Below are 26115 nucleotides of genomic sequence, written 5' to 3'. Positions count from 1 at the left end.
AGTTAAGTGCTTACTCATCCTATAATAAATCAAGTGTTCATTGAATTCCTCCTGTGTTCCAGGTAACTATGCTGGGAATTGTAAAGAAGACAAATAAGTAGGAGACTCATTCCCTGCCAGCAAAGAATGTATATATAGTCTAGTTGGAGAAATAAGATACATACAGAAAAATACACACAGAAAAATATAGATAGTAATAGGAAGTAAACGAAGGTATAGACAGTAAATTGCTGTGGCTTTTAGGCTAAGGATAGCTCACTTCGACTAGAATAGTCAAGGAGAATTTAACAGATAACTTCAGACCTCATCAGCCTTGAAGGACATGATAGACTGACATGCTGAAAATTTTGAGTAGAAAGAAATGTTTTCATTTTATATTTGTGGAAATAAAGCTTTAGAAAAGGTTAAGGCTTTAACTTTTTCCTAATTGTTAGTCTAGACTAATATTGACTGTAGTCAATATTGGTAGTCACTAAGTAGTACTACTGCTGCTGCTGCTGCTAAGTCGCTTCAGTCGTGTCTGACTCTGTGCCACCCCACAGACAGCAGCCCTCCAGGCTTCCCCGTCCCTGGGATTCTCCAGGCAAGAACACTGGAGTGGGTTGCCATTTCCTTCTCCAATGCATGAAATTGAAGAGTGAAAGTGAAGTCACTCAGTTGTGTCCGACTCTTAGCCACCCCATGGACTGCAGCCTCCCAGGCTCCTCCGTCCATGGGATTTTCCAGGCATAAGTACTGGAGTGGGGTGCCATTGCCTTCTCTGCTAAGTAGTACTAGGAATGCTAAATGTTCAGAATCATTCAACCCAGTGAAGAAGTGCCCTGCCCAAAATGTCAGTAATTGAGAAACACTAGTTAAAATTATCTATAGTGGGAATTGCACTGAGTTTTAAGATCTTAGAAATCATAGATAATATAATATTGTAATAAAATTCCTGGTATATTCATTTCCACGACTAAAGTGGAGTTGATATTTAAACAATATTTTTCTTTTATGTAATAACTTAGTTGCCTGATTTTCTGTTTCATTATTATTAACTCATGTAATAAATTTACATATGAACTGCCTGTAATAAACTTCATAGGTGAAGCAGTTGAGGAATCGGGCAGATGAAGATGCTCGAATGATTCACATGAGTATGCAGATGGGGAACGATCCCCCCATTTCGCTTAGAAGGGATCTGGAACACTTAATGCTCTTGGTAAGTTGTTATATTAGATCATCATCTCCCTCTCTCTGTTACTTTTCCCCTAACTTTGGAAAATTTCAGATCTTTTTTCCCTAACTTTGGAAAGGTTCAGGCTTAATATCTTAAACATGCAGGTGAATTCAATAAAATGTAACTTTTTATTTAAAAGTAGTTTTTGAGTTACAGACATTTTCACACAGTTTTTGTTTACACTTTGCAGATCGGTGAGCTGTATAAAAAGAATCCTTTCAACTTGGAACTTGCCCTGGAATACTGGTGTCCGTCAGAGCCTCTTCAGACTTCCACTATCCTGGGTTCTTATCTTGGAGTGGCTCACCAGCGACCCCCTCAACGCCAGGTGAGCTCTTGGTTTTCCTACTTTTTACCTTGGAAATCATTAAAACATGAAGAGTGGTATTTTCCTCATGTTATTGCTGTTCATGCAAAATGAACACTTGTAACCTTTAGGCGTTTATACTTATTTAAGGAAATGGAAACTCTCAAATTGATCTGATCATTTCAAAGTTTATACAGTCAGCCTTTTATTAGATGCTAGCTATGTATTGAATCATTAGTTGTAGAAAAGTGTCTAGTTTCATTGTGAGTCACTAAATAAGTGTATGACTAAATAAGTGACTAATTAAAATTAATATTTATTAGCTTATTCTGTTCTCTGTAGACATAACAATGAATATCCATCTTTCTTAGCAAGTTGGGTAAGATAGGAGAGGTACAAATACTGAAGGAAAAAGGCTCAGAAGTTATAATTAATGCCAAAATGCCTATGAGTCAGTAGATAGTGTAGGAAAAAGTTCATTTTCTATCCTGTATTAACTTTTAAAATATGTTATGCATTAGCAAATCAGAGGGATTACCATATCTGTCTTCATCTTTTTGGGATTTTCTATTTTAAATGGTTTCATGCCATGACTATAATTTTCATTTGTGCTAAGAGGCAAAGGTCAAGACCCCCTTTTTTAAACTGTATTTCTTACGTTTATTGTTTCACTTTTTTCCTCACTTAAAAAATATATTTCAGGGAAGGATTTATTAAAATTCTTTAGAGATTAAAATAATTTCCATTATGAAGATTTTCAAACATATGGGAGAATAATTATAGTGAACACCCAGTATCTTAATTTAATAGCTGTTAACATCTTGCTGTGTTTACTTCTGCTCTTGTTATTTCTACTGCTTTTTTTTTTTTTGCTGGGTTATTTTAAAGTAAATTATAGGCAGCATGACTTTTTCACCTCTCATTGGTTGTTAATATCTCTTGAAAATAAGGATATTTTTCTATATGATCATAAGATCATTGTTAAACACAACAGATTTAAAAAAAATTTCCAGAGATGTGTAACATTTTTGGTTTGGGTTCCAACTAATTAGTCTAAGTAATATATTTAGTTGTTGATAATAGATTTATGGCTTAAGCAGGAGAAAAGAGAAACCTAAGAAGTGAACTTAAAGAACAGTATAGAAACATGTATCGGCAAGAAGATAAAACAGTATGTTTAGGTTACTATCAAAAATTCTTCCAGGATCCTAGATCTTCGTACTAAGTTTTAGTGGGGTTTAGGAACTCTGGGTTCTAAGTGTATCTTTGAATTTGCTGGTTAATTTTAGATGAGTAAATTCTTCAATTGTTTTACATATTTAGAATATGAGCAGTAGTTTGTGTTTGTGGCATTTAGATGTACGTTGGGTTCACAAAGATATTCTGTAGTTGCATTAAATTACTAATGATAACCTTGGAAATGCAGTTTTTCATGATAGAATTCCAGATTATTTTGTCTTGGGGAAAGGTAAATGAGAGTACTTAGTTTTGGTTCATATGTAGTCTTTATTGGCTACTCCATGTTGGCTTAAAGTTAAGCTATGCTTTATGTAAACTGTCGGCTTTTCCGTATTTCAGGTTGTCTTGTCAAAGTTTGTTAGGCAAATGGGTGACCTGTTGCCTCCAACTATTTATATTCCTTACTTGAAGATGCTGCAGGGATTGGCCAATGGGCCCCAGTGTGCCCACTACTGTTTCAGCCTGCTCAAAGTCAATGGGAGCAGTCATGGTAAGAAAAATCTAGATGTTTTCTAAGTTTGTCATGACATTCAGTATCCTTCTACCTGTTAAAGCATTTGGTTATTTGTGCTGGGTTCTACTGGGCGTATACATTATATTTATAACAGAGAAGCACACTGCTGGCTTTTTGTATGATGATGCTTTGATTATGGTCTCAAAGAGGGGAGAGTGTTACCATTTGTTTATAAAATACAGTACAGTTTAAGAAATGAGGGTTAATATGCATTTTCAAGAACACATCTGGTGCTCAAAGCAGGATATGTACCCTTGCCACGTAAGTTTGATTTCTTTAGTTTATCTTCAGAAGTCCTTGTTTTCTAAATTCCTGTTCTTAGTTTTTCTCTCAACTTTTTCCCAGTTTGGTCATTTAATTTTCAGATTTGAGTCTGGTTATACCAAAAAAAAAAATGTGTGCATCCCTCATAGCTAAGTTGGTAAAGAATCTGCCTGCAGTGCAGGGGACCTGGGTTCGATTCTTGGGTTGGGGAGATCTCCTGGAGAAGGAAATGGCAACCCACTCCAGTATTCTTGCCTGGAGAATCCCAGGGACCGAGGAGCCTGATGGGCTCCAGCCCTCGGGATCGCAAAAGTCCGACACAACTTAGTGACTAACCACCAACTACACCAAAGATAGTACAAAAGGGAAGAGAAACAAATATTTATTAAATATCTGTGAGGTAGATTACTTTCATTTTTACATTTGAGGAAACAGGTTAGCAAAGTGAAGTAGTTTAAGGTCACAAGGCATAGGCAAGCCATAATTGAGATCTGCCTGACTCCAAGACTGGGGTTTTGACCCTTTTGTTAAGGCTTCTTTGTCTTGTCTGCTAGGCTTTTATTCTCAGTGCTTAGTATGTAATAGAGTACTGTAATCTGCTAATCAAGATTGTAGTTATCTATCTCTTTGGGAATTTAATGTAAGCTCAACATTTGGGAACTGCTCATGGGAAAAGCAGCCCTGAATAGTTACATGACAACACGGAGAAACGTCCTGGGTTAGAAGTAGGTAACTGATATTCAGGGCTTCCTAGGTGACTCAGCAGTAAAGAATCTGCCTCCCAGTGCAAGAGATGCAGAAGATGTGGGTTCAATCCCTGGATCAGGAAGATCCCCTAGAGAAGGAAATGGCAATCCACTGTAGTATTCTTGCCTGGGAAATCCCATGGACAGAGGAGCCTGGTGGGCTGCAGTCCATGGGGTTGCCAAGCACTGGCCATGACTGAGCATACACGCAGGGCAGGCCAGGGCAACTGACAAACAAAGTAATTTGCCTTTGTACTTGCATAGGCACTACCCATGTCTTAGTCCCAGGAAAAATTAATCCAGAGTTTTAGTTTACAGAGGATTTCTAACCGATTTTCAACACACAACCTATCTAGGACAAAGGCAAACAAAATGTATTGTTTTATGTTTATTTTCTCCCTCCATTTCCAAGCAGGTACTTAGACAGTTTTGAAAGGAAATTCTGTGCTGTGTTTCTTTACAGTTGAAAATATTCAGGGAGCAGGTGGCAGTCCTGTTTCCTGGGAACATTTCTTTCACTCCTTGATGCTTTACCACGAGCACCTCCGGAAGGATCTTCCGAGTGCCGATAGTGTCCAGTACCGTCACCTCCCTTCACGCGGTATCACCCAGAAGGAGCAAGATGGGTTGATTGCTTTTCTGCAGCTGACATCTACCATCATTACTTGGGTAGGTAACCCACCCGCCTCATGTGAGTACAGTATAATTTTATTTGTATTCTAACACGGTGGCATTTTAAGGAGCCCCCCAGTTTTCTTATAGTGCTTAAAGCTTATAAGCGATAAATTTAGCATTTATATTTGGCATTCTGTTCTTCTAAGTTCTTTGTTTCTTCACCTTTAAAGGGTGTGGTATTCCCTGCTTACTGCCAGAAGCGTGTATGAAAATAATAGCCTAATCGTGTTGTTTGTATTTAGCTATTTATATATTTAGGATATTAATCCCTTACTGGTCATTTCATTTACAAATATTTTCTCCCATTCTGTATATAGGCTGTCTTCATTTTGTTAGTGGTTTACTTTGCTGTGCAAAAGCTTTTAAGTTTAATTAGGTCCCATTTGTTCTTCTGGTTGTTTCTGTTATTCGCTAGTGCAAAGCTAAGTTCCTTTGGCTGACATTCTCTCAGAAGAACAGGAAGACTGTCTTCTAACTTTATTGGTTTTTCCAATAATGCTAAACATTATTCAGTCAAAACATAAAGTTTGTAATTATTTACTGTTGAATTAAATTAGAGTGATACTTGGTACTATGTGTGTGTGTGTGTGTGTATTTCTATTTTTTTCCTCAGAAAAGGACAAGGCATTTTTCTCATTTATATATGACATTGTTCCAGAAAGGATTTAAAATGCCTAGGTAAGATTTATGTGACCCTGGAAGACGGTTTATCTCCATTTGTATATATTGTTTTCTAGTCTTAGAGCTGTAATTCAGTAAAAGCTATTTTTCTCTCCATTTTTTTATGTTAACTGAATTTGTGATCTGATTTGATCTACTGGTAGAGTTCAAGCATTTGCTCTGTTTCAGTACGTGTTAATTGAGCCTGTGAATACTCAGTGTAAGTGTTAGCAATTTAGATGATTTTACCGGTCATTTTTCTTCGCTTTTAAACATGCAAAGCCTGTCTTGATCTTTTTGTGTTCAATTCACAGAGTGAAAATGCTCGTTTGGCACTCTGTGAGCATCCTCAGTGGACGCCCGTGGTGGTGATTCTGGGCCTCCTGCAGTGCAGTATCCCTCCTGTACTAAAGGCCGAACTACTGAAGACACTTGCAGCGTTTGGAAAATCTCCTGAAATTGCTGCTTCTCTCTGGCAGTCGTTAGAGTATACTCAGGTAGTACTGTGTGCTCTCTTATTTACATTACTGCAGTTTGGAAGTGAGTTTTGATACTATTGTACAAGCAAGTGCATCTGTTTGAAACTTAAAGTACACCGTGAACTTCCTGAACGGCAAGTTATGATTTTGGTACTAAGCGTAACTTCAGAAACTAATAGGCTTGGATTTTTCTCTTGGATCAGTTGACAACTTTACTGGGTTACTAGAGATTGGTTTTTTCTTAAGACTTTGTTATTCAGTGTGTGTAAGATTAATAAATGGACAGAATTCCTCAAGTCTGTCTTTGGGTACCAGCCTGCAATAAGCCTTCAGAAGTCATCTGTACTCATTAAATGTGGGGGATGCCTAGTTTTCTTTTTAACTGCTTCCTTCTGTGACCCTTCCTGTCTTATAACAGTCAAGTAAAGTGTCTTATCAATTCTTATTTCTTTAGATATAAGCCCTATTGGAATTTTTATGTCAAGATGGGCTTATTCTATAAATGATGGAGTAAAAAAGGAAAATAAGAATGTGTTCTATAGAGATATTTCTAGAGAAATGGTTAGGTGGAACTTGCATTTGTCTTCAAAATAATATGACATAAGGGAAACTGTGATTCAGACACATTGGTAGAAGCTACTGTTTTGAAGCAGCATTCTAGTTGATTTCTAACATATGTGTCTTGAAGGTGTTAATGATACTTTATAAAAATGAAGAAAGTTGATATGTGTGGGGAGACGCTGGGCCACTTTTCTTTCAGTATTGATACTTCATTGTTTTCATTCAGAGCGTGTCAGCACTTATTATTGTCCTCAGTGCTTCGGTTCAGTTCAGTCGCTCAGTCGTGTCCGACTCTTTGTGACCCCATGGACTGCAGCACGCCAGGCCTCCCTGTCCATCACCAACTCCCGGAGTTTACCCAAACTCATGTCCATTGAGTCGGTGATGCCATCCAGCCATCTCATCCTCTGTTGTCCCCTTCTCTTCCTGGCTTCAATCTTTCCCAGCATCAAGGGCTTTTCCAATGAGTCACTTCTTTGCATCAGGTGGCCACTGTATTGGAGTTTCAGCTTCAACATCAGTCCTTCCAATGAATATTCAGGAATAATTTCCTTTAGGATGGACTGGTTGGATCTCCTTGCAATCCAAGGGACTCTTTTTTTTTTTTTAAACCAAGGGACTCTTAAGAGTCTTCAACACCACAGTTCAAAGGCATCAATTCGTTGGAGCTCAGCTTTCTTTATAGTCCAACTCTCACATCCATACATGACCACTGGAAAAACCATAGCCTTGACTAGATGGACCTTTGTTGGCAAAGTAATGTCTCTGCTTTTGAATATCCTGTCTAGGTTGGTCATAACTTCCTTCCAAGGAGTAAGCATTTTTTAACTTCATGGCTGCAGTCACCATCTGAAGTGATTTTGGAGCCCCCCAAAATAAAGTCTGTCACTCTTTCCACTGTTCCCCCATCTGTTTGCCATGAAGTGATGGGACCAGAGGCCATGATCTTAGTGTTCTGAATGTTGAGTTTTAAGCCAGCTTTTTCACTCTCCTTTTTGACGTTCATCAAGAGGCTCTTTAGTTCTTCACTTTCTGCCATAAGGGTGGTGTCATCTGCATATCTGATGTTATTGATATTTCTCCCGGCAATCTTGATTCCAGCTTGTGCTTCATCCACCCAGCGTTTCTCATGATGTACTCTGCATATAAGTTAAATAAGCAGGGTGACAATCTACAGCCTTGACGTACTCCTTTCCCGATTTGGAACCAGTCTGTTTTTCCATGTCCAGTTCTAACTGTTGCTTCCTGACCTGCATATAGGTTTCTCAAGAGACAGGTCAGGTGGTCTGGTATTCCCATATCTTTCACAATTTTCCATAGTTGATTGTGATCTACACAGTCAAAGGCTTTGGCATAGTCAATAAAGCAGAAATAGATGTTTTTCTGGAACTCTCTATTTTTTGATGATCCAGTTGATGTTGGCAATTTGATCTCTGGTTCCTTTGCCTTTTCTAAAACCAGCTTGAACATCTAGAAGTTCATGGTTCATGTATTGCTGAAGCCTGGCTTGGAGAATTTTGAGCATTACTTTACTAGCATGTGAGATGAGTGCTATTGTGCAGTAGTTTGAGCATTCTTTGGCATTGCCTTTCTTTGGGATTGGAATGAAAACTGACCTTTTCCAGTCCTGTGGTCACTGCTGAGTTTTCCAAATTTGCTGGCATATTGAGTGCAGCACTTTCACAGCATCATCTTTCAGGATTTGAAATAGCTCAATTGGAATTCCATCACCTCCACCAGCTTTGTTCGTAGTGATACTTCCTAAGGCCCACTTAACTTCACATTCCAGGATGTCTGGCTCTAGGTGAGTGATCACACCATTGTGATTATCTGGGTTGTGAAGATCTTTTTTGTATAGTTCTTCTGTGTATTCTTGTTACCTTTCTTAGTATCTTCTGCTTCTGTTAGGTCCATACCATTTCTGTCCTTTATTAAGCCCATCTTTGCATGAAATATTCCCTTGGTATCTCTCATTTTCTTGAAGACATCTCTAGTCTTTCCCATTCTATTGTTTTCCTCTATTTCTTTGCATTGATCACTGAGGAAAGCTTTCTTATCTCTCCTTGCTATTCTTTGGAACTCTGCATTCAAATGGGTATATCTTTCCTTTTCTCCTTTGCTTTTCGCTTCTTTTCACAGCTATTTATAAGGCCTCCTCCGACAGCCATTTTGGTTTTTTGCATTTCTTTTTCTTGGGGATGGTCTTGATCCCCTCCTCCTGTACAGTGTCATGAACCTTCATCCATAGTTCTTCAGGCACTCTGTCTATCAGATCTAGTCCCTTAAATCTGCTTCTCACTTCCACTGTATAATTGCAAGGGATTTGATTTAGGTCATACCTGAATGGTCTAGTGGTTTTCCCTACTTTCTTCAGTTTCAGTCTGAATTTGGCAATAAGGAGTTCATAATCTGAGCCACAGTCAGCTCCCAGTCTTATTTTTGCTCACTCTATAGAGCTTCTCCATCTCTGGCTGAGAAGAGTATAATCAGTCTGATTTAGGTGTTGACCATCTGGTGATGTCCATGTGTAGAGTCTTCTCTTGTGTTGTTGGAAGAGGGTGTTTTCTATGACCAGTGCGTTCTCCTGGCAAAACTATTAGCCTTTGCCCTGCTTCATTCTGTACTCCAAGACCAAATTTGCCTGTTACTGCAGGTGTTTCTTGACTTCCTACTTTTGCATTCCAGTCTCCTGTAATTAAAACGACATCTTTTTTGGGTGTTAGTTCTAGAAAATCTTGCAGGTCTTCATAGAACTCTTGAACTTCATGTTCTTCAGCATTACTGGTCAGGGCATAGACATGGATTACTGTGATAGTGAATGGTTTGCCTTAGAAAGAAACAGAGATCATTCTGTCGTTTTTGAGATTGCATCCAAGGACTGCATTTTGAACTTGTTTGTTGACTGTGATGGCTACTCCATTTTTCCTAAGGGATTCTTGCCCACAGCAGTAGATATAATGGTCATCTGAGTTAAATTCACCCATTCCAGTCCATTTTAGTTCACTGATTCCTAAAGTGTCAATGTTCACTCTTGCCATCTCCTGTTTGACCTTGATTCATGGACCTAACATTCCAGGTTCCTATGCAGTATTGCCCTTTACATCATCGGATCTTGCTTCCATCACAAGTCACATCCACAACTGGGTGGTGTTTTTGCTTTGGCTCCGTCTCTTCATTCTTTCTGGAGTTATTTCTCCACTGATGTCTTGTAGCTTATTGGGCACCTGCTGACCTGGAGAGTTCATCTTTCAGTGTCCTATCTTTTTGCCCTTTCATACTGTCCATGGGGTTCTCAAGTGGTTTGCCATTCCCTTCTCCAGTGGACCACATTCTGTCAGTCCTGAGTGCTTAGTGCTTCTTTATTCCTGAGATATGTGTGATTGGGTTTAGACATTTCTGTCTTAGATAAGGCTTTTTTTTTTTCCTTAAAGAGGATTACACCTAATAGTGGAATTTGCAAAAAATAAAGTATTGACATTGAGTATAATTATTATATACCAGACTATTTATGCCTCCAGCAAGGTCAGGACAGAACTTCTTAACCCAAAACTTCTGTTCACATAAGAGACCTGTTCTTAACAAATTTACTTCTTGGTTTTTTGGTGCCAACAGTAGGGCTGGTTGTGAAAAAGACTAGTGTCTTGAACATTGGTGAGATTTCATCCCATAAATCCTTTTAAGGTTTATGCCTAAAATATCTGAGAATAAATTTGTTGAAAATACATCTTGTGTGCACTTAAGAAATTACCAGTTTTCTGAAGCCCAAGTAATTGGAAGTTCTCCCTGAATGTGGACACAGTTGCTCATGAAAGTTCACTGGAGACTTCTCGGTTGTCATTTCTGATCGACACTAAGACGTACAGATGTGGTGGGTGATGTATGTGACTATTATATTATTGAAAGCCACTGATTTTCACTGATCAATGAGGAATGCTGCTAACAGCACATTCTTATTATTTTAAGATACTGCAGACCGTTCGGGTTCCAAGCCAGAGGCAAGCTATTGGTATTGAGGTAAAAGTTTCCTTTTAGTTTAAATTCTATAGTCATGCATTCACATGATTAAAAGACTAAGAAAAATATATTCTTACCGTATTAAGTTTCTGTAGTTTTCAAATTTGATGTGTTTTCATTTGAGGATTTTCTGTGTTGAAATGTAGATGAAACTTTATGAAAGAGATCAAAACACTTTTGGTTTCAGAGCTGGAAAAGTATGTTAGTGGCAGCCATCAAGACTGAAAGTTTGGTTTGAACTCAGTTTAATTTGGCTACTTGGGTCAGCTGTGAAGTGTGAATTTACTGGTTTAAGTTTCCTTTTTTCTCTCTATGCCCCCTTCCTCTTTTTTTAAAAGAAACATTTGATATCTGTTTTTAACTTTTGTATCTTTACCTCTAAATAGAAAAATGGTAATGTCTTTGTGGGTCTTTGAGTGTGATAGTATACCAGTAGTAATGAGTTAAAGTCTGAAAAATGCTTTGCACTTTAAAGCTAGTGGTTTTATGTTACTGAATTTCCTTTATTTTTCTTTGGAAGGTGGAACTAAATGAAATAGAATCCCGGTGTGAAGAATACCCTTTAACTCGCGCCTTTTGCCAGCTAATTAGTATCCTGGTGGAGAGCTCCTTTCCTTCTAATCTGGGTGCTGGACTGCGGCCCCCTGGTTTTGACCCTTATTTGCAGTTCCTGCGAGATTCTGTGTTTCTCCGATTCCGTACAAGGGCTTACCGGAGAGCAGCTGAAAAGGTTATGTTCAGAGAAAAACTTTTGTCTCCTTATTTATTTTATTGCTGCTTTTTCTTTTATTAGAGGTATGAGATGCTGTAAATTCATTTTAGCTTTTGAAAGTAAAATTTATAGTCTTACACTGACATATCCATTGTCTGATTGGTTTAAATGTATTAAAAAATACATTCAAGCATTAAAACCAAAGCACTGACTCTTTAGTGATCAGTAATTTAATTGATTTATAACAGAGAAGCACACTGCTGGCTTTTTGTATGATGATGCTTTGATCATGGTCTCAAAGAGGGGAGATTGTTACTATTTGCTTTATAAAATACAGTACAATTTAAGAAATGAGGGTTATTATGCATTTTCAAGAACACATCTCGTGCTCAAAGCAGGATAAGTACCCTTGCCACGTAAGTTTGATTTCTTTAGTTTATCTTCAGAAGTCCTTGTTTTCTAAATTTCTGTTCTTAGTTTTTCTCTCAACTTTTTCCCAGTTTGCTCATGTAATTTTCAGATTTGAGTCTGGTTATACCAAAAAAAAAAAAAAAAATGTGTGCATCCCTCATAGCTCAGTTGGTAAAGAATCTGCCCGCAGTGCAGGAGACCCACATTTGGTTCTTGGGTTGGGAAGATCTCCTGGAGAAGGAAATGGCAACCCACTCCAGTATTCTTGCCTGGAGAATCCCAGGGACCGAGGAGCCTGGTGGTCTACAGTCCATGGGGTCGCAAGAGTAGGACATGACTTAACTACTGAATCACCAACCATCACCACCATTTAATTGATATGAAGTCATAGTCATTAAATCCGTAATTGAACAAATTTTGACCAAAATTGAACCAAAAATGATATACCTTTGGCAGTTGGAAATACACTATCCTTTATTGGGATGATTTAGGTTAAGGATTGAAATAAGTTTTAACTTGCACATCAATTAATATTGGTTAGTAAGTAGCCCTTCTGGGTTGTGGAGTCTTGGCTTAGTGGGAAGGCACACTGTGGTTCATTAGATATATAAGCCTTGGAGAGAGGCCGAGGGAACACTGACATTTATGCTCATATTTGGTCTCGTAGTACACTCACAACTGAGCTTTTGTATATATCATCTTATGTAATTATAATAGTATTGAGAGGCAGGTACTATTAATATTCCCATTTTACAGATGGAGGCTTAGCAAGGTTAAGGAACTTGCCTAAGGTCCAGGACCAGGATTTGAACCTAGGACTCCGATTCCAGATCTAAGCTCATAACCACTAAGCTGTGTAAGAGACCCTTTCAGGTTCTGACGTAATTCACTTTCGTCTATAATACTGTTTATTGGTTCACAGAATACCCTCGCGGACAGAATACCTTACAGGGACATTTCTAGTTTATTTTTATAGTTTGCCGTTTTTGAACCTGTTGGGTTTATTTGTTGTATTAATGATTATAAAATAATTTAGTTCATGCTACTTTGGGAAATTAGGAAAATACAGAAAAATATGTGAAGAAATTACATCACCCATAACCTTGTTACCAAAGAAAGGGATAACTGCTTTTATTCTTTTTCCTTTGCATATCTACTTAAATTGAAACATTTAGTGATATTAGCTTATATCCCTTTTTGGCCACTAAACATAGTATTTGAGGATTTTTTTCATGCTATTAAAGATTCTTTGAGAAGAGTCTTTTTAATGACTGCATAATCATTACTTGTATCTCGTATAGCTTATTTTTCATTGCCATATTATTGGACATAGTTAGTTTCTAATATTTAGTCCCAGATAGCTGAAGTTTATTTTTTGTCAGTTGCTTTATAAGTTTTGCTTCTCATGTGGCTAAAAATCAATACCAACAGGGGTATATGTTTTACTAAAGGCCTGCTGCTGCTGCTGCTGCTGCTAAGTCGCTTCAGTCCGACTCTGTGCGACCCCATAGACGGCAGCCCACCAGGCTCCCCCGTCCCTGGGATTCTCCAGGCAAGAATACTGGAGTGGGTTGCCATTTCCTTCTCCAGTGCATGAAAGTGAAAAGTGAAAGTGAAGTCGCTCAGTCGTGTCCGACTCTTAGTGACCCCATGGACTGCAGCCCATCAGGCTCCTCCGTCCATGGGATCCGCCAGGCAAGAGTACTGGAGTGGGGTGCCTTTGCCTTCTCCACTAAAGGCAACATTAACATGTATTTCCTTATTGGATGAAAGCATTAGTAGCAGTCATGCCTTATTAATAAAAGTCATTTAAGATGGATAATGGATGCTAACAATTGCAGTCTCTTCAACAAAATGTTCTGATACTTCTTGGCATTTCTTTTAAATATCTTACTTGCTTTTTCTTAAAAAGGTCAGTATGACCTAAGGATTTAGAGCTTTAGTAAGCCACTCATTTTCTGTGCTTAGTATTTTTCACCCATGCATTTTTATATTTCTAGCACTGCTTCTCTTCCAGCTACCAATGATTTCCTAACATATTACCCTAAGAAAATTTCCCTCAATTTTTTGAATTTATTTCACTAGAAAGTCTTTTTTAGGTTTAATTTATGTTGTTGTATTTTAGAACACTAGCTTGTCACAAAAACAGTGCTTTGGATTGAGATAAATAAATATAAACAGTGTTTGAGGCAGCATATATATTTAGTAATCCTAAAGTCCATTATCATGTGGTGATAAACATTTTTTTATTTAAATGATTTTGAAAAACTTAGAAAATAGAGAAAAATGAGTAATTAAAATAATTTAAAATTAAGATTGTCATAGTCCTAGCTTTAAAAATCTGCTTTGATAAAATTATATGCAGTGGAAATAATGACTAAAGTAATAATTTTAAAAACCACTGTCTACAGTTACTAGACTCAGCCTTATTAAAATTTTATGTAGTAGATATTTTTAAACAGTTTAATTTTACTGTCTGTACAGTTATGTCTGTACAGTATATTTTCCCTTTGGCATAAATATTTTTCCTTAGTGTTACATAGCTTTTAAAAACATTTTAAACAAAGAGGTATAGATGAGGTCATTTGGAGGAAGCCTACCAGTGATTCTTAACTTTGGCTAGAGCTGTGAACACTGCTCTGGGAATTAGAAGTGCGGGGCTGGACCTCCAGCATGTTGGCTGCCAAGCTTTCTGGTCTCGGGAAATCATTCAGTGCTCTGAGCTTCCCTTACTTCACCTGCAGAATAAGAGTTGATGAGATGTTTTCTCAGATCCTGTCCAGCTGAGATCCTTAGAGAAACTGAATGTTTGACACTTTTGGAGAAGTGTTCAAACGTGATGGTTTTTCATTATAAATTGAGGTAGATTTATGAACTAAATTTATTTATAAATTTTAATTTATAAATGGAATCCTATATGGATAGATATTGGGTGCTTTAGATTTGTTAACAAAGCTCAAATATCTGCTGTAGAAATGTTTCTTTTACTAATTTTTTTATACCTGTTTTACCTTGAAAAACTAACCAGTCCACTGTCCTTTAGCAAAACAAAGCAGAATGAATTGGGCTTTCTATATTGCTTCAACAAAGTAGAAAAGGGGCTTCACACATTTTCTGGAGGAAAGTGAGAGGGATGAAAAAGTTACCCAGTCTATCACCTTGAACTGTTATTGTTACTGAAATATTTGTGTCTTTCTGTAGTGGGAAGTTGCTGAGGTTGTTCTGGAGGTGTTTTATAAATTGCTCAGAGATTATGAACCTCAACTTGAAGATTTTGTGGATCAGTTTGTGGAACTACAAGGTAGTTTGATTCTGTCACTTTCAAACAAAGTGTCAGCTGTTTATAAACCTATTTATAATTTATAAGTTACTATGCATAAGATGTAAATTACTTCTGGTTATAAACTAAATTATAGTTTTATGTGTTTTGTTACATTGTTTTAGTCATTTTGATTGTTCTAAGCAAGAGAAAATAAAGTAAAATTTCACCGAATGAAAGAGTAAGAACATTGCCTACAGATTAATGAGTTACGTATCAGTGTACCATGTGAACCAACTACTATGTGCAGATCAGCCCTTGTGGAAATAACCATTGTATATAGTTTGGGTCACTGTCTCTAAGTTGAAGCTTGCTTCATTTGTTTAGATATTATTTAATTTACGAATCTCATGTTTCATAAAAAGGGTGTGACAAGAATACTAATTCACCATCTCTTGGACTATGTTATGTTCTATTTAGGAGAAGAAATAATAGCCTATAAGCCGCCGGGATTTAGTCTGATGTATCACCTTCTGAATGAGTCACCCATGTTGGAGCTTGCCCTTAGTTTACTGGAGGAAGGTGTTAAACAGCTTGATACCTATGCTCCTTTCCCTGGTATGTGCCTGAATGTCACCATAGCTTGAAAACAGTTTTGCTGTTTTTGTCATGTGTAAATTGAAGCTTTGAAGTAGATGACCTCTGAACTTCTTTTCACCATAAGATTTCCTCTGTATCTACATGTTGTTTTAGTGAGTCATATCATGAAAGTAAATTAAAAGTGAAAGCAGACTGAAATACAGAGACTCTCATTATAACTGTCCTATTGCAGGGTCTTTGGTAGGTAATCATAGTTCTCTCTTACAACTGTAACATCTCTAAATTTAAAGTACTTTTTGTTTTGTTTTCTCCATTGTATTTGTAAAAGCATTTACTATAGTGTGTGGTATGTAGTGTTCAATAAATTTCATTTACTATTACTATAAGTTATTATTATTTATTAAGTGCTTACTATGCACTTGGCAATTTTAAAAGCTCATTACATGTATTAATATATTTAATCTGTATGAAAGGCCTGTGTGGTAGATGATATTATTTCCATTTAATGAATAAGGAAATCGATGCATGAAGGGGTTTCTCATCTTTCTCCAGGGTCAAGGCTATGATTTGAACTTAGGTAATTTGACTCCAGAGCCCATGAGTTTTAAGTGTGAATGGTGGCACTCTATGTAGCCCTTGTTCATATTTTCTGCCTCTTTGTTTTCCACATTTTCCACGGTGGTTATGTATTATTCTAAATCAGCTTCTCAGCCTCAGCACCACTGGCATTTTTGGCAGAATAATTCTTTAGTGTGGAGGCTGTCCTGTGTGTTGTAGACCTCTACCCACTAGAGGCCTGTACTGCATCCCTTGCTGTGACAATCAAAAGTCTCCAGATATTGCCAGATGTCCTCTGGGGCCAGACTCACTCCCATCTGAGGACTCTGTTCTAAATAATTAGGGAAAGAATGCAGGAAAAATTACTGAGAAGCCATTGCATTAAACTAATCTGAGTCACAACAGTTACAGTGACTTGTCTGAGTGAGCAGTTCTGTGAAGTTAACTGCTAAAGGTTTGAAGACTTGAGGACTTTTTGAATCTGGAACTTCCCCTTTTTCTTGTTTTCCTGAGAATTGATTCTGAGTTTCTGAGATTCGTGTAGAACTCTCTAACTTTGATTTTGCTCTGTAGGAAAGAAGCACCTGGAGAAAGCAGTGCAGCATTGCCTTGCACTTCTCAATCTTACTCTGCAGAAGGAAAACCTCTTCATGGATCTGCTGAGAGAGAGTCAGCTGGCTCTGATCGTCTCTCCTTTAGAACAGCTATTGCAGGGAATCAATCCCAGAACCAAGAAGGCAGATAATGTTGTGAACATTGCCAGGTGAGTTCCTTGTGTAGGTAGAGAAATGACGACGTGAATCAGATGGCATTCTAACTTTGATGTCCAAATGTGATCAGATCTGTAAGGCATCACTTAAGCATTTTTTTGGTCTCATTTTATTATTGTCTTCTTCTGCGACTCTGATTTTAATGACTCTGAACCTTGTAATTTCTTTTTCTTCTTTCTAATTTATTTTGTGCCCTAAATATTTCAAAGTATAAAATGACGAAATCTTAATACTGTCTCCTGTAGGGAAGTTGGATGTTTGGGGAATATAGGGCTGGGGAGCAAACTTTTCATTGTGTGTGTTTGAGCCTCTCGTCGTTTGCTGGCAGTGCTTAGTGTTCAGTAAATGGTGGACACATCATCCCAGTCTCTGCCTTCAGCTTTACATCATGGCATTCTCCTTGTGTGTGTGGCTGTGTCTACTTTTCCCTTTTTTATAAGGCTATCAGTCATTGAATTAGGGCTCTCCCTAATGGTCTCATCTTTACTTGGTTAATTATATCTTCAAAGACTCTTTCTAAATAAGATCATTCTGGGTTTGGCTATCAACATGTGAATTTGGGGGAAACACCATTCAGCCCATAACAAGGTTGCTCAGTCACTTCAGTTTTGTCTGACCCTTGCGACTCTGAACTGTAGCCTGCGAGGCTTCTCTGTCCATGGGATTTTCCAGGCAAGAATACTGGAGTGGGTTGCCATGCCCTCCTCCAGGGGTTCTTCCCAACCCAGGGATTGAACCCAAGTCTTCTGTGTTTCCTGCATTGCAGGCAGATTCTTTACCACTGAGCCACTGGTGAAGCCCCCATAACAGGTTACATCTAGTTATTGATAGAAGGGGAAACCTTTGTCTAACTTACCAAAAGTGCAGTATGGGTAGGAGAGCCCTGGTTGCGAATGTTCTGTATTGAGTATAGTAAGAAGCAAAAATTTCATCACATTGATCCTCAAATGTTTTCTTGTTTTAAAGATACCTGTATCATGGCAATACTAATCCAGAATTGGCTTTTGAAAGTGCCAAGATCCTCTGCTGTATCTCTTGCAATTCCAATATTCAAATAAAATTGGTTGGAGATTTCACACATGACCAGGTAACTAACTGATTTTGTTATTGCTTTTCTTATTATTTTTTTGGTACATCCAGAATACATCTTATTCTTGTATGTGGGAAAATTCTGAGAGTAAGTATATTTATATATGATGGATGAAAGCCTACCATGTACTGGGCTATGATTTGTGTTTGACGATAATACCATTCCCAGGGATACTCTTAATATGTATACTTATTATAGTATGTAACTGTATGGCCTAAGGAGACCGTTTAATGTGCTTCCACAAGCACGTTAAAGGGCGGGTGAGGTTTGTAAGTGCGCCTTCTGTCTTTTGCATCCTTTGTTTCACTCTTCCTCAGTTGCCTCTGTGCTGAGTGAGCCTCTGCAGTTTTGATTTCACTGCTGTGAGTTGTCTGCTTTTGTGGTGTTTTTTTTGTTGTTGTTTGCCGTTGGTTAGTTGCTAACTCATGTCCAAGTCTTTGTGACCCTGTGGACTGTAGCATGCCTGACTCCTCTGTACATGGGATTTCCCAGGCAAGAATACTGGAGTGAGTTGCCATTTCTTTCTCCAGGGGATCTCCCACTCCACAGGGGTGGAACCTGTGTCTCCTGCATTGGCAGTCAGATTCATTACCACTGAGCTACCAGGGAAGCCTCTGTGGCTTTTTGGTGACCCACAGTTGTGTCACTTCATTTGATACACTGTAGAGTGTTTTAGATGTTTTCCTCTTTTAGTCTAGTTCTCTTTCTATTCACTGAATAGCTATAATTGGAGAATCTGTTATTTTTCTTTCTTTTTATAGACATTCCTCCCCTTGTGTATTTTATGCTGGAAATTACTGCTCTAGCTAGCTGACGAATACTATTGGGTTTTGGTATTTTGAAACAGGGACTCTTTTGGCGTTTTGGGTGGGACATATCTTCATTTTGAGCATAACTGTCTCTCAAATACAGGACTTTTAGCATCCCTGGTCCCCTGCCACTGTCTTTGAGTAGCAGTCCCTGGTCCTGAAGACTCAAAATGCTCTCATATAATTCTAAGGGCCTTTTAGAGGGGCAGTACCACCCAGGTTGAGAACCACTATTTATAGTAAATTTTAGATGTCTAATCTGGTTTTTGGATGAAGTTCATGAAGCCACATAATTAATTAGAAGACTTTGGATGCAGATTTTCAGTTCATTGGTGTTCGAGTTTGAATTATTACCAGTTTTAGTATCCTGCTAGAGTTCTTAAGGGCTTCCCACGTAGCTCAGTGGTAAAGAATATGCCTGCCAAGCAGGAGACACGGGTTCAGTCCTTGGGGAGAATCCCATGGACAGAGAAGCCTGGAGGGCTATAGTCTATGAGGTTGCAAAGAGTTGGACATGACTTAGTGTGTACACACACACACACACACACATACATAGAGTTCTTAAAGGAAAGAGAGTAGTATCTAATCTCTCAGCCCAAAAATATAAAACTGGTGTAAGTAATACATTTCTAAAGAGAAAAAATGAGAATTTTATTTTATATTTTAGTTAAGATCAATAGCATAGAGTATATAATGAAGAGGTTATGAAATAGCAATTTAATGTTATTGTTTTTAAAAACTAGTTTGATTCTTTGGGAAAGAAAATTAATGAAGCAAGTTTTAAAAGCCATAAACTTTAAACGTTTTTGTTTCTTAAATTACTTGTCTTTATTTACTTCTGGCTTTGCTGGGTTGTTCTGCTTTGTGTGGCTTTCTCTAGTTGTGGAGAGGAGGGGCTGCTCTTCGTTGTGATGCACAGGCTTCCATTGCGTTGGCTTCTCTTGAGCGCTAGCTCTGGGTGCACAGGCTTCAGTGGTTGCAGCACGTGGGCTCAGGAGTTGTGGTGTGCAGGCTCTGGTAGTTGCCACTCATGGGCCTTCGAGCGTGGGTTCAGTAGCTGTGGCACACAGGCTCAGTTGCTCCATGGCATGTGGGATCTTCCCGGGCCAGGAATCGAACCTGTGTCCCCTGCACTGGCAGACAGATTCTTATCCACTGCTCTACCAGTGAAGTCCTCTTTACTTATTTCTATAGCAAGCTAAATGGCACTCAGTTAAGGAACTGAGTTTTATATTAATTAAAAATGTAGCTAAAACCTAATACTTTCCTTGGAGCAGATTTGCCTTTTGTCTTTATAGCCAAGCATTTATAATTATATATCATATTATAGTTTCTCTAATACTTAGAACCTTTTAATAACTTGTCATTTTAAAATCTTTATATGATTTCAGAGTGTAAGTCAGAAGCTGATGGCTGGTTTTGTAGAGTGTTTGGATAGTGAAGATACAGAAGAATTTGTACGTCTAGAAGAGGGTATGTCTTAGATTAACGTGTATTTTTTATTTTATGTAAATAAAAAAACTGTTGAATGTCTAGTGGTGACATAGGTAATTTTGAGAATTTGCTAGCATAACAGTAAATAGACTTTTGGGAAACGTCTTAAATCTGAACTTAATGTAATAGCTAATCAAGTAAACTAAAGCTAAAGAAAACATCTGAGGTTTGAGATACAAGTTTTATATTTTTCAGTTTGACCCTTGGTAACTTTTTATTGCTGTGTTATTTCCACGTCTAGGCTCAGAACTTGAAAAGAAATTAGCTGGAATCCGTCATGAAACAAGAATCCACATCTTGAATCTTCTCATTACGTCTCTGGAACGCAATCCACCCAATCTCGCTCTCTACCTGTTGGGCTTTGAATTAAAGAAACCTGTCAGTACCACAAACCTGCAAGACCCAGGTATCGCCACAAGACACATAGCCATTTATTTTTTTTTTTCATATTTGTTGCTAAACGGTTATGTATTGAATTCTGAGCTCGTGGGATAATTCACTGAAAGAAATAATGTATGAAAAATTATGTGACAGGTTGATTTTTTGGGGATTTAGATGAAGTCTAGATAAATTAAGCCTTGGAAAATTAGTATTTAATAAATTTTCTGTATCAGTATTTGAAACGATATTTACAGTAGAGTGTATGTGTACAAAACTTTAAGTTTTATAAATGTATTCCAAGGTTTTTAATGCCAAAATTTGAAAAGAGAAGCTGAATTTTCTTTTGGTTTCATGCAGGAGTGTTAGGTTGCCCTCGGACCTGCCTTCACGCCATCTTGAACATCTTGGAGAAGGGAACTGAAGGGAGAACAGGCCCACTGGCCGTGAAGGAATCCCCTCAACTCGCTGAGCTGTGTTACCAGGTATACAGAGGGCTGGACTTTGTAGCACCTATGAGCAGAAGCTTATGCTCGAATCCATCACAGATATGCAAGTACCACAGTAGGACTGAGTTGAAATGAGTTCATCTAGTGATTTGACCAGTCTTTCATTTATGGGTAAAATCCATAAAGCACAAACTCAAGATCTTATAGATCTACAAGATCCTGTATGTTGATCTCTTGAAAAATAAGGGATGGATTTAGACCAGTTGATACAGAAATTTTCCAAGGATGCTGTGTTTCAAGTTGTTTGTTTTTGGTGGAGAGAGTAAGTGGATTAGGGTCAGAAACCTCTGGTTCCTGTCTCTGCCCCTTAACTAGCTAAGTCACCTTGGGTCTGCGATGAAACTTCTCTTAGTTTTTAAATTTGTGAAATGGGCTATTGTGAGACTTCAATGAGAAGGCAAGAATGTAAGTGAATGTACTTTTTAAGAACCATGAGCATTATACATATAGCTGTATGTAAGGTGGTAGATAGATAGTCAAATTAATGTAAGTTAAACTTTATTGAGAACTGTTTGTTTTACTTGTGTTTTATTCTTTTATTTCTTGTTTTCTTCACATTATAAGTATTTTAAGAACTAGGCTTTATAAGATACAACTAATTTCTCATTTTAAGTGACACCCTGATTCTCATTTTCATGGTAAGAAATGTGTCATTAACTTCTAGTAACCTGGAGATTTTTGTTATTCTTGTATTTTCCTTTTTGTTATTCTTTACTGTCTTCTATCCTCTGGCTCTCCAAACTTCACTTCTCAGTACTACAGCTCAGTCTTCCTGTGAATCCCTTAATGAGGGAACAAACTTGATGTGTATTTTAGCACAGTGTTACTGATTTTGATGTACTTAGGTAGAAGCAATTGATAAGGTTAATCATCTGGGTTAAAGGAGTTAGGCAGGTGTAAGAAGTGACTAAAACCAGATTTAAGACAAATAGGTGGGGAGAGGGGCCGGGGGAGAGGAGAATCCAGCAGACTGGAGACCGTCTACCCTGCTCCTCAGCCCCTGCTCATCTTTTCCCTGTTGGAATGCAGACCCTGGCTTGTCAGATCCTCTACTTTCCTAAACGCTGTACCAGCCAAACAAATCACGTCTAAACCAACAGATTGCCAGTTTAATACATATGTTCTGTGACTCAAAATGTGGAACAGCATCAGCAGCATCACCTCCTGGGAGCTTGTTAGTGCAGAATTTCAGGCCCCACTCTAGCCCTTCTGGGTCAGAATCTGCATTTTTAACAAGAAGCACTGCTCTGTTGTTAACCAAAGAGGCATCCTTTACCTCTAGGTTTATACTTCACTGTGTTTCAGAAAAAAATTAAAGCTCTAAGAAGAGCTTGTTTAAGAATAAATGTAATTATGTGAAAGGGAAACACTCTGGGCCTTACTGACACACTTATCATCCAGCAGCACAAGGCCGTCTGAGTGAAGAGCAGACACTGAGCCTTGTGTCTTTGCTGTCTTCTCTTGACCAGTGGAGAGTTTTCCTACTTGGTCTTGGAAACTAGGAAGGGTGTCAGGCAAACCCCTGTAGAGTGGTTTGTCATGCTTTTGGAATTCACTTTCTTTGTCATTCTCCCTCGAGCAGTATTACCTCCCCCATATCTTGGAGCATCTGTTCTTGTATCTTCTTAACTTAACATCTAATATGAATAACTTTTGTTTTGAGAAGTTCAGTATTTATAGTGTCAAAAACAATATAATATCAAGGCTGTTTGAAAGACAAGCATATGTCTGCAAGTATTTAAGCTTTACCTTGTGTTCCCTTCCTGTCTTTTCCTTGTATATATTAAATATATATTTACAATTTTGTGTCCTTCCCTCCCACCGAGGGAGGGGAGAAACTTTCTATGTGCTACAATATAAATTACACTTAGGTTGTTGCCAGTTTTTTTGCTCTGCTTTACTCAATGTCTTTAGTTATGCTTTGTTGTTTTGTATTTTTCTTAAGACTGTGTTTCTAGATCTGTATTGAATTTACATTCAGTTGTTACTAATTTTATAAAGTCACAGAGAACACTGAATTGGTGAATACTGAACCATTGCTCTTTGGGGATACATAGGATTAAATTCCCACAAGGGATTCTTAGATCCCAACAATTATATCAACTAATTAATACATAACCTTGGTTTTTAGAAGTTACTTCCGAGTAATTTGCTGCTAATAATAGTTAAAATACTAAAACTTACTATTTAACTACATGTACATATGTTAATATATTTAGGGTGATTTTAAGATTAGTCCTCTAAGAATGTTGTTAGCATTCTCCAGTTGTATTTCAGTATATTTTGAGTTAGTGTGCTAAGAACTGCTTGTTACTCTGTTTTTGTTTTATATATACATGTGTTTATCCTTTTTGCTTTAGTTGTTTATGGTTCTTAGTTTCCACTTAGTAGATTTAAGTTCAACCTTTTTATTAAAATCCGTAATATAAAAAGCTGATTTGGGGATTTTCTTATGTTACTGTAATTCTGTAGGTGATTTACCAGTTATGTGCATGCTCTGATACGTCTGGTCCTACTATGAGGTACTTGAGAACCAGCCAGGACTTCTTATTTTCTCAATTGCAGCATTTGCCATTTTCTAACAAAGGTAGGACATTTTTCTCCCTTACTATTAAAACAAATGTGTAAAGTCTGTGTTGAGTGATTTTAATTTTATAACATTTTGGAGTAGCATTTAGACAAGTCCAAGTCCATGCCTAAACCAGTAATGCTAAAGAAGTTAATCCAAATCTATGCCCTGGCCAGTAATGCTGAAGAAGCTGAAGTTGAACAGTTCTAAGAAGACCTACAAGACCTTCTAGAACTAACACCCAAAAAAGATGTCCTTTTCATTATAGGGGACTGGAATGCAAAAGTAGGAAGTCAAGAAATACCTGAAGTAACAGGCAAATTTGGAGTACAGAACGAAGCAGGGCAAAGGCTAATAGAGTTTTGCCAAGAGGACACACTGGTCAACACCCTCTTCCAACAACACAAGAGAAGACTACACATGGACATCAGCAGATGGTCAACACCGAAATCAGATCAGTTATATTCTTTGCAGCCAAAGGTGGAGAAGCTCTATATACTAAGCAAGAACAAGGCCGGGAGCTGACTGTGGCTCAGATCATGAACTCCTTATTGCCAAATTCAGACTTAACTTGAAGAAAGTAGAGAAAACCACTAGACCACTCAGATATGACCTAAATCAAGTCCCTTGCGATTATACAGTGGAAGTAAGAAATCGATTTAAGGGACTAGATCTGATAGAGTGCCTGAAGAACTATGTACTGAGGTTCGTGACATTGTACAGGAAGAGGGGATCAAGACCATCCCCAAGAAAAAGAACTGCAAAAAGGCAAAATGGTTGTCCGAGGAGGCCTCACAAATAGCTGATAAAAGAAGATAAGCTAAAGGCAAAGGAGAAAAGGAAAGATATACCCATTTGAATGCAGAGTTCCAAAGAATAGCAAGGAGAGATAAGAAAGCCTTCCTCAGTGATCAATGCAAAGAAATAGAGGAAAACAACAGAATGGGAAAGACTAGAGATCTCTTCAAGAAAATTAGAGATACCAAGGGAACACTTCATGCAAAGATGGGCTCAATAAAGGACAGAAATGGTATGGACCTAACAGAAGCAGTAGATATTAAGAAGAGGTAACAAGAATACACAGAAGAATTATGCAAAAAAGATCTTCACAACCCAGATAATAACGGTGTGATCATTCACCTAGAGCCAGATCCTGAAATTCGAAGTCAAGTGGGCCTTAGGAAGCATCACTATGAACAAAGCTAGTGGAGGTGATGGAATTCCAGTTGAGCTATTTCAAATCCTAAAAGATGATGCTATGAAAGTGCTGCACTCAATATGCTAGCAAATTTGGAAAACTCGGCAGTGGCCACAGGACTGGAAAAGGTCAGTTTTCATTCCAATCCCAAAGAAAGGCAATGCCAAAGAATGCTCAAACTACCACACAATTGCACTCATCTCACATGCTAGTAAAATAATGCTCAAAACTCTCCAAGCCAGGCTTCAGCAATATGTGAACCATGAACTCCCAGATGTTCAAGCTGGTTTTAGAAAAGGCAGAAGAACCAGAGATCAAATTTCGATTGGATCTTGGAAAAAGCAAGAGAGTTCCAGAAAAACACCTGCTGCTGCTTTATTGACTATGCCAAAGCCTTTGACTGTGTGGAGTACAAAAAACTGTGGAAAATTCTGAAAGATATGGGAATACCAGACTTTCTGACCTGCCTCCTGAGAAACCTATATACAGGTCAGGAAGCAACAGTTAGAACTGGACATGGAACAACAGACTAGTTCCAAATCGGGAAAGGAGTACATCAAGGCTGTATACTGTCACCCTGCTTATTTAACTTATATGCAGAGTAATCATGTGGAATGCCGGGCTGGATGAAGCACAAGCTGGAATCAAGATTGCTGGGAGAAATATCGGTAACCTCAGATATGCAGATGACACCACCTTTATGGCAGAAAGCAAAGAACAACTAAGGAGCCTCTTGATGAAAGTGAAAGAGGAGAGTTGGCTTAAGACTCAACATTCAGAAAACTAAGATAATGGCATCCGGTCCCATCACTTCATGGCAAATAGATGTGGAAACAGTGGGTGACTTTATTTTTTTGGGCTCCACAATCACTGCAGATGGTGACTGCAGCCATGAAATTAAAAGGCTTTTACTCCTTGGAAGAAAAGTTATGACCAACCTGGACAGCATATTAAAAAGCAGAGACATTGCTTTGCCAACAAAGGTCCGTCTAGTCAAAGCTATGGTTTTTCCAGTGGTCATGTATGGATGTGAGAGTTGGACTATAAAGAAAGCTGAGTGCCGAAGAATTGATGCTTTTG

The 26115-nt window shown here is 38.0% G+C and overlaps 1 protein-coding gene across 1 annotated transcript in view; it reads left to right on the top strand.

Annotated features, from left to right (window-relative positions):
* The window catches only part of NUP205 (nucleoporin 205kDa), an 80379-nt gene that overhangs the window by 19696 nt on the left and 34568 nt on the right, over positions 1 to 26115 (top strand). The window contains exons 9-23 of the mRNA XM_010831626.1: positions 1085 to 1201; positions 1410 to 1547; positions 3105 to 3255; positions 4753 to 4958; positions 5939 to 6121; positions 10628 to 10678; positions 11199 to 11408; positions 15003 to 15102; positions 15541 to 15678; positions 16792 to 16981; positions 17955 to 18075; positions 20279 to 20360; positions 20623 to 20787; positions 21120 to 21244; positions 23741 to 23855. Of these exons, the coding sequence (XP_010829928.1) occupies positions 1085 to 1201; positions 1410 to 1547; positions 3105 to 3255; positions 4753 to 4958; positions 5939 to 6121; positions 10628 to 10678; positions 11199 to 11408; positions 15003 to 15102; positions 15541 to 15678; positions 16792 to 16981; positions 17955 to 18075; positions 20279 to 20360; positions 20623 to 20787; positions 21120 to 21244; positions 23741 to 23855 (2092 nt within the window). The remainder of the gene's footprint in view (positions 1 to 1084; positions 1202 to 1409; positions 1548 to 3104; positions 3256 to 4752; positions 4959 to 5938; positions 6122 to 10627; positions 10679 to 11198; positions 11409 to 15002; positions 15103 to 15540; positions 15679 to 16791; positions 16982 to 17954; positions 18076 to 20278; positions 20361 to 20622; positions 20788 to 21119; positions 21245 to 23740; positions 23856 to 26115) is intronic.

Source organism: Bison bison, unplaced genomic scaffold (genome assembly GCF_000754665.1).
Source record: "Bison bison bison isolate TAMUID 2011002044 unplaced genomic scaffold, Bison_UMD1.0 scf7180017864530, whole genome shotgun sequence".
Lineage (NCBI taxonomy): Eukaryota > Metazoa > Chordata > Mammalia > Artiodactyla > Bovidae > Bison > Bison bison.
This window is presented reverse-complemented; position numbering and strand designations above follow the sequence as displayed.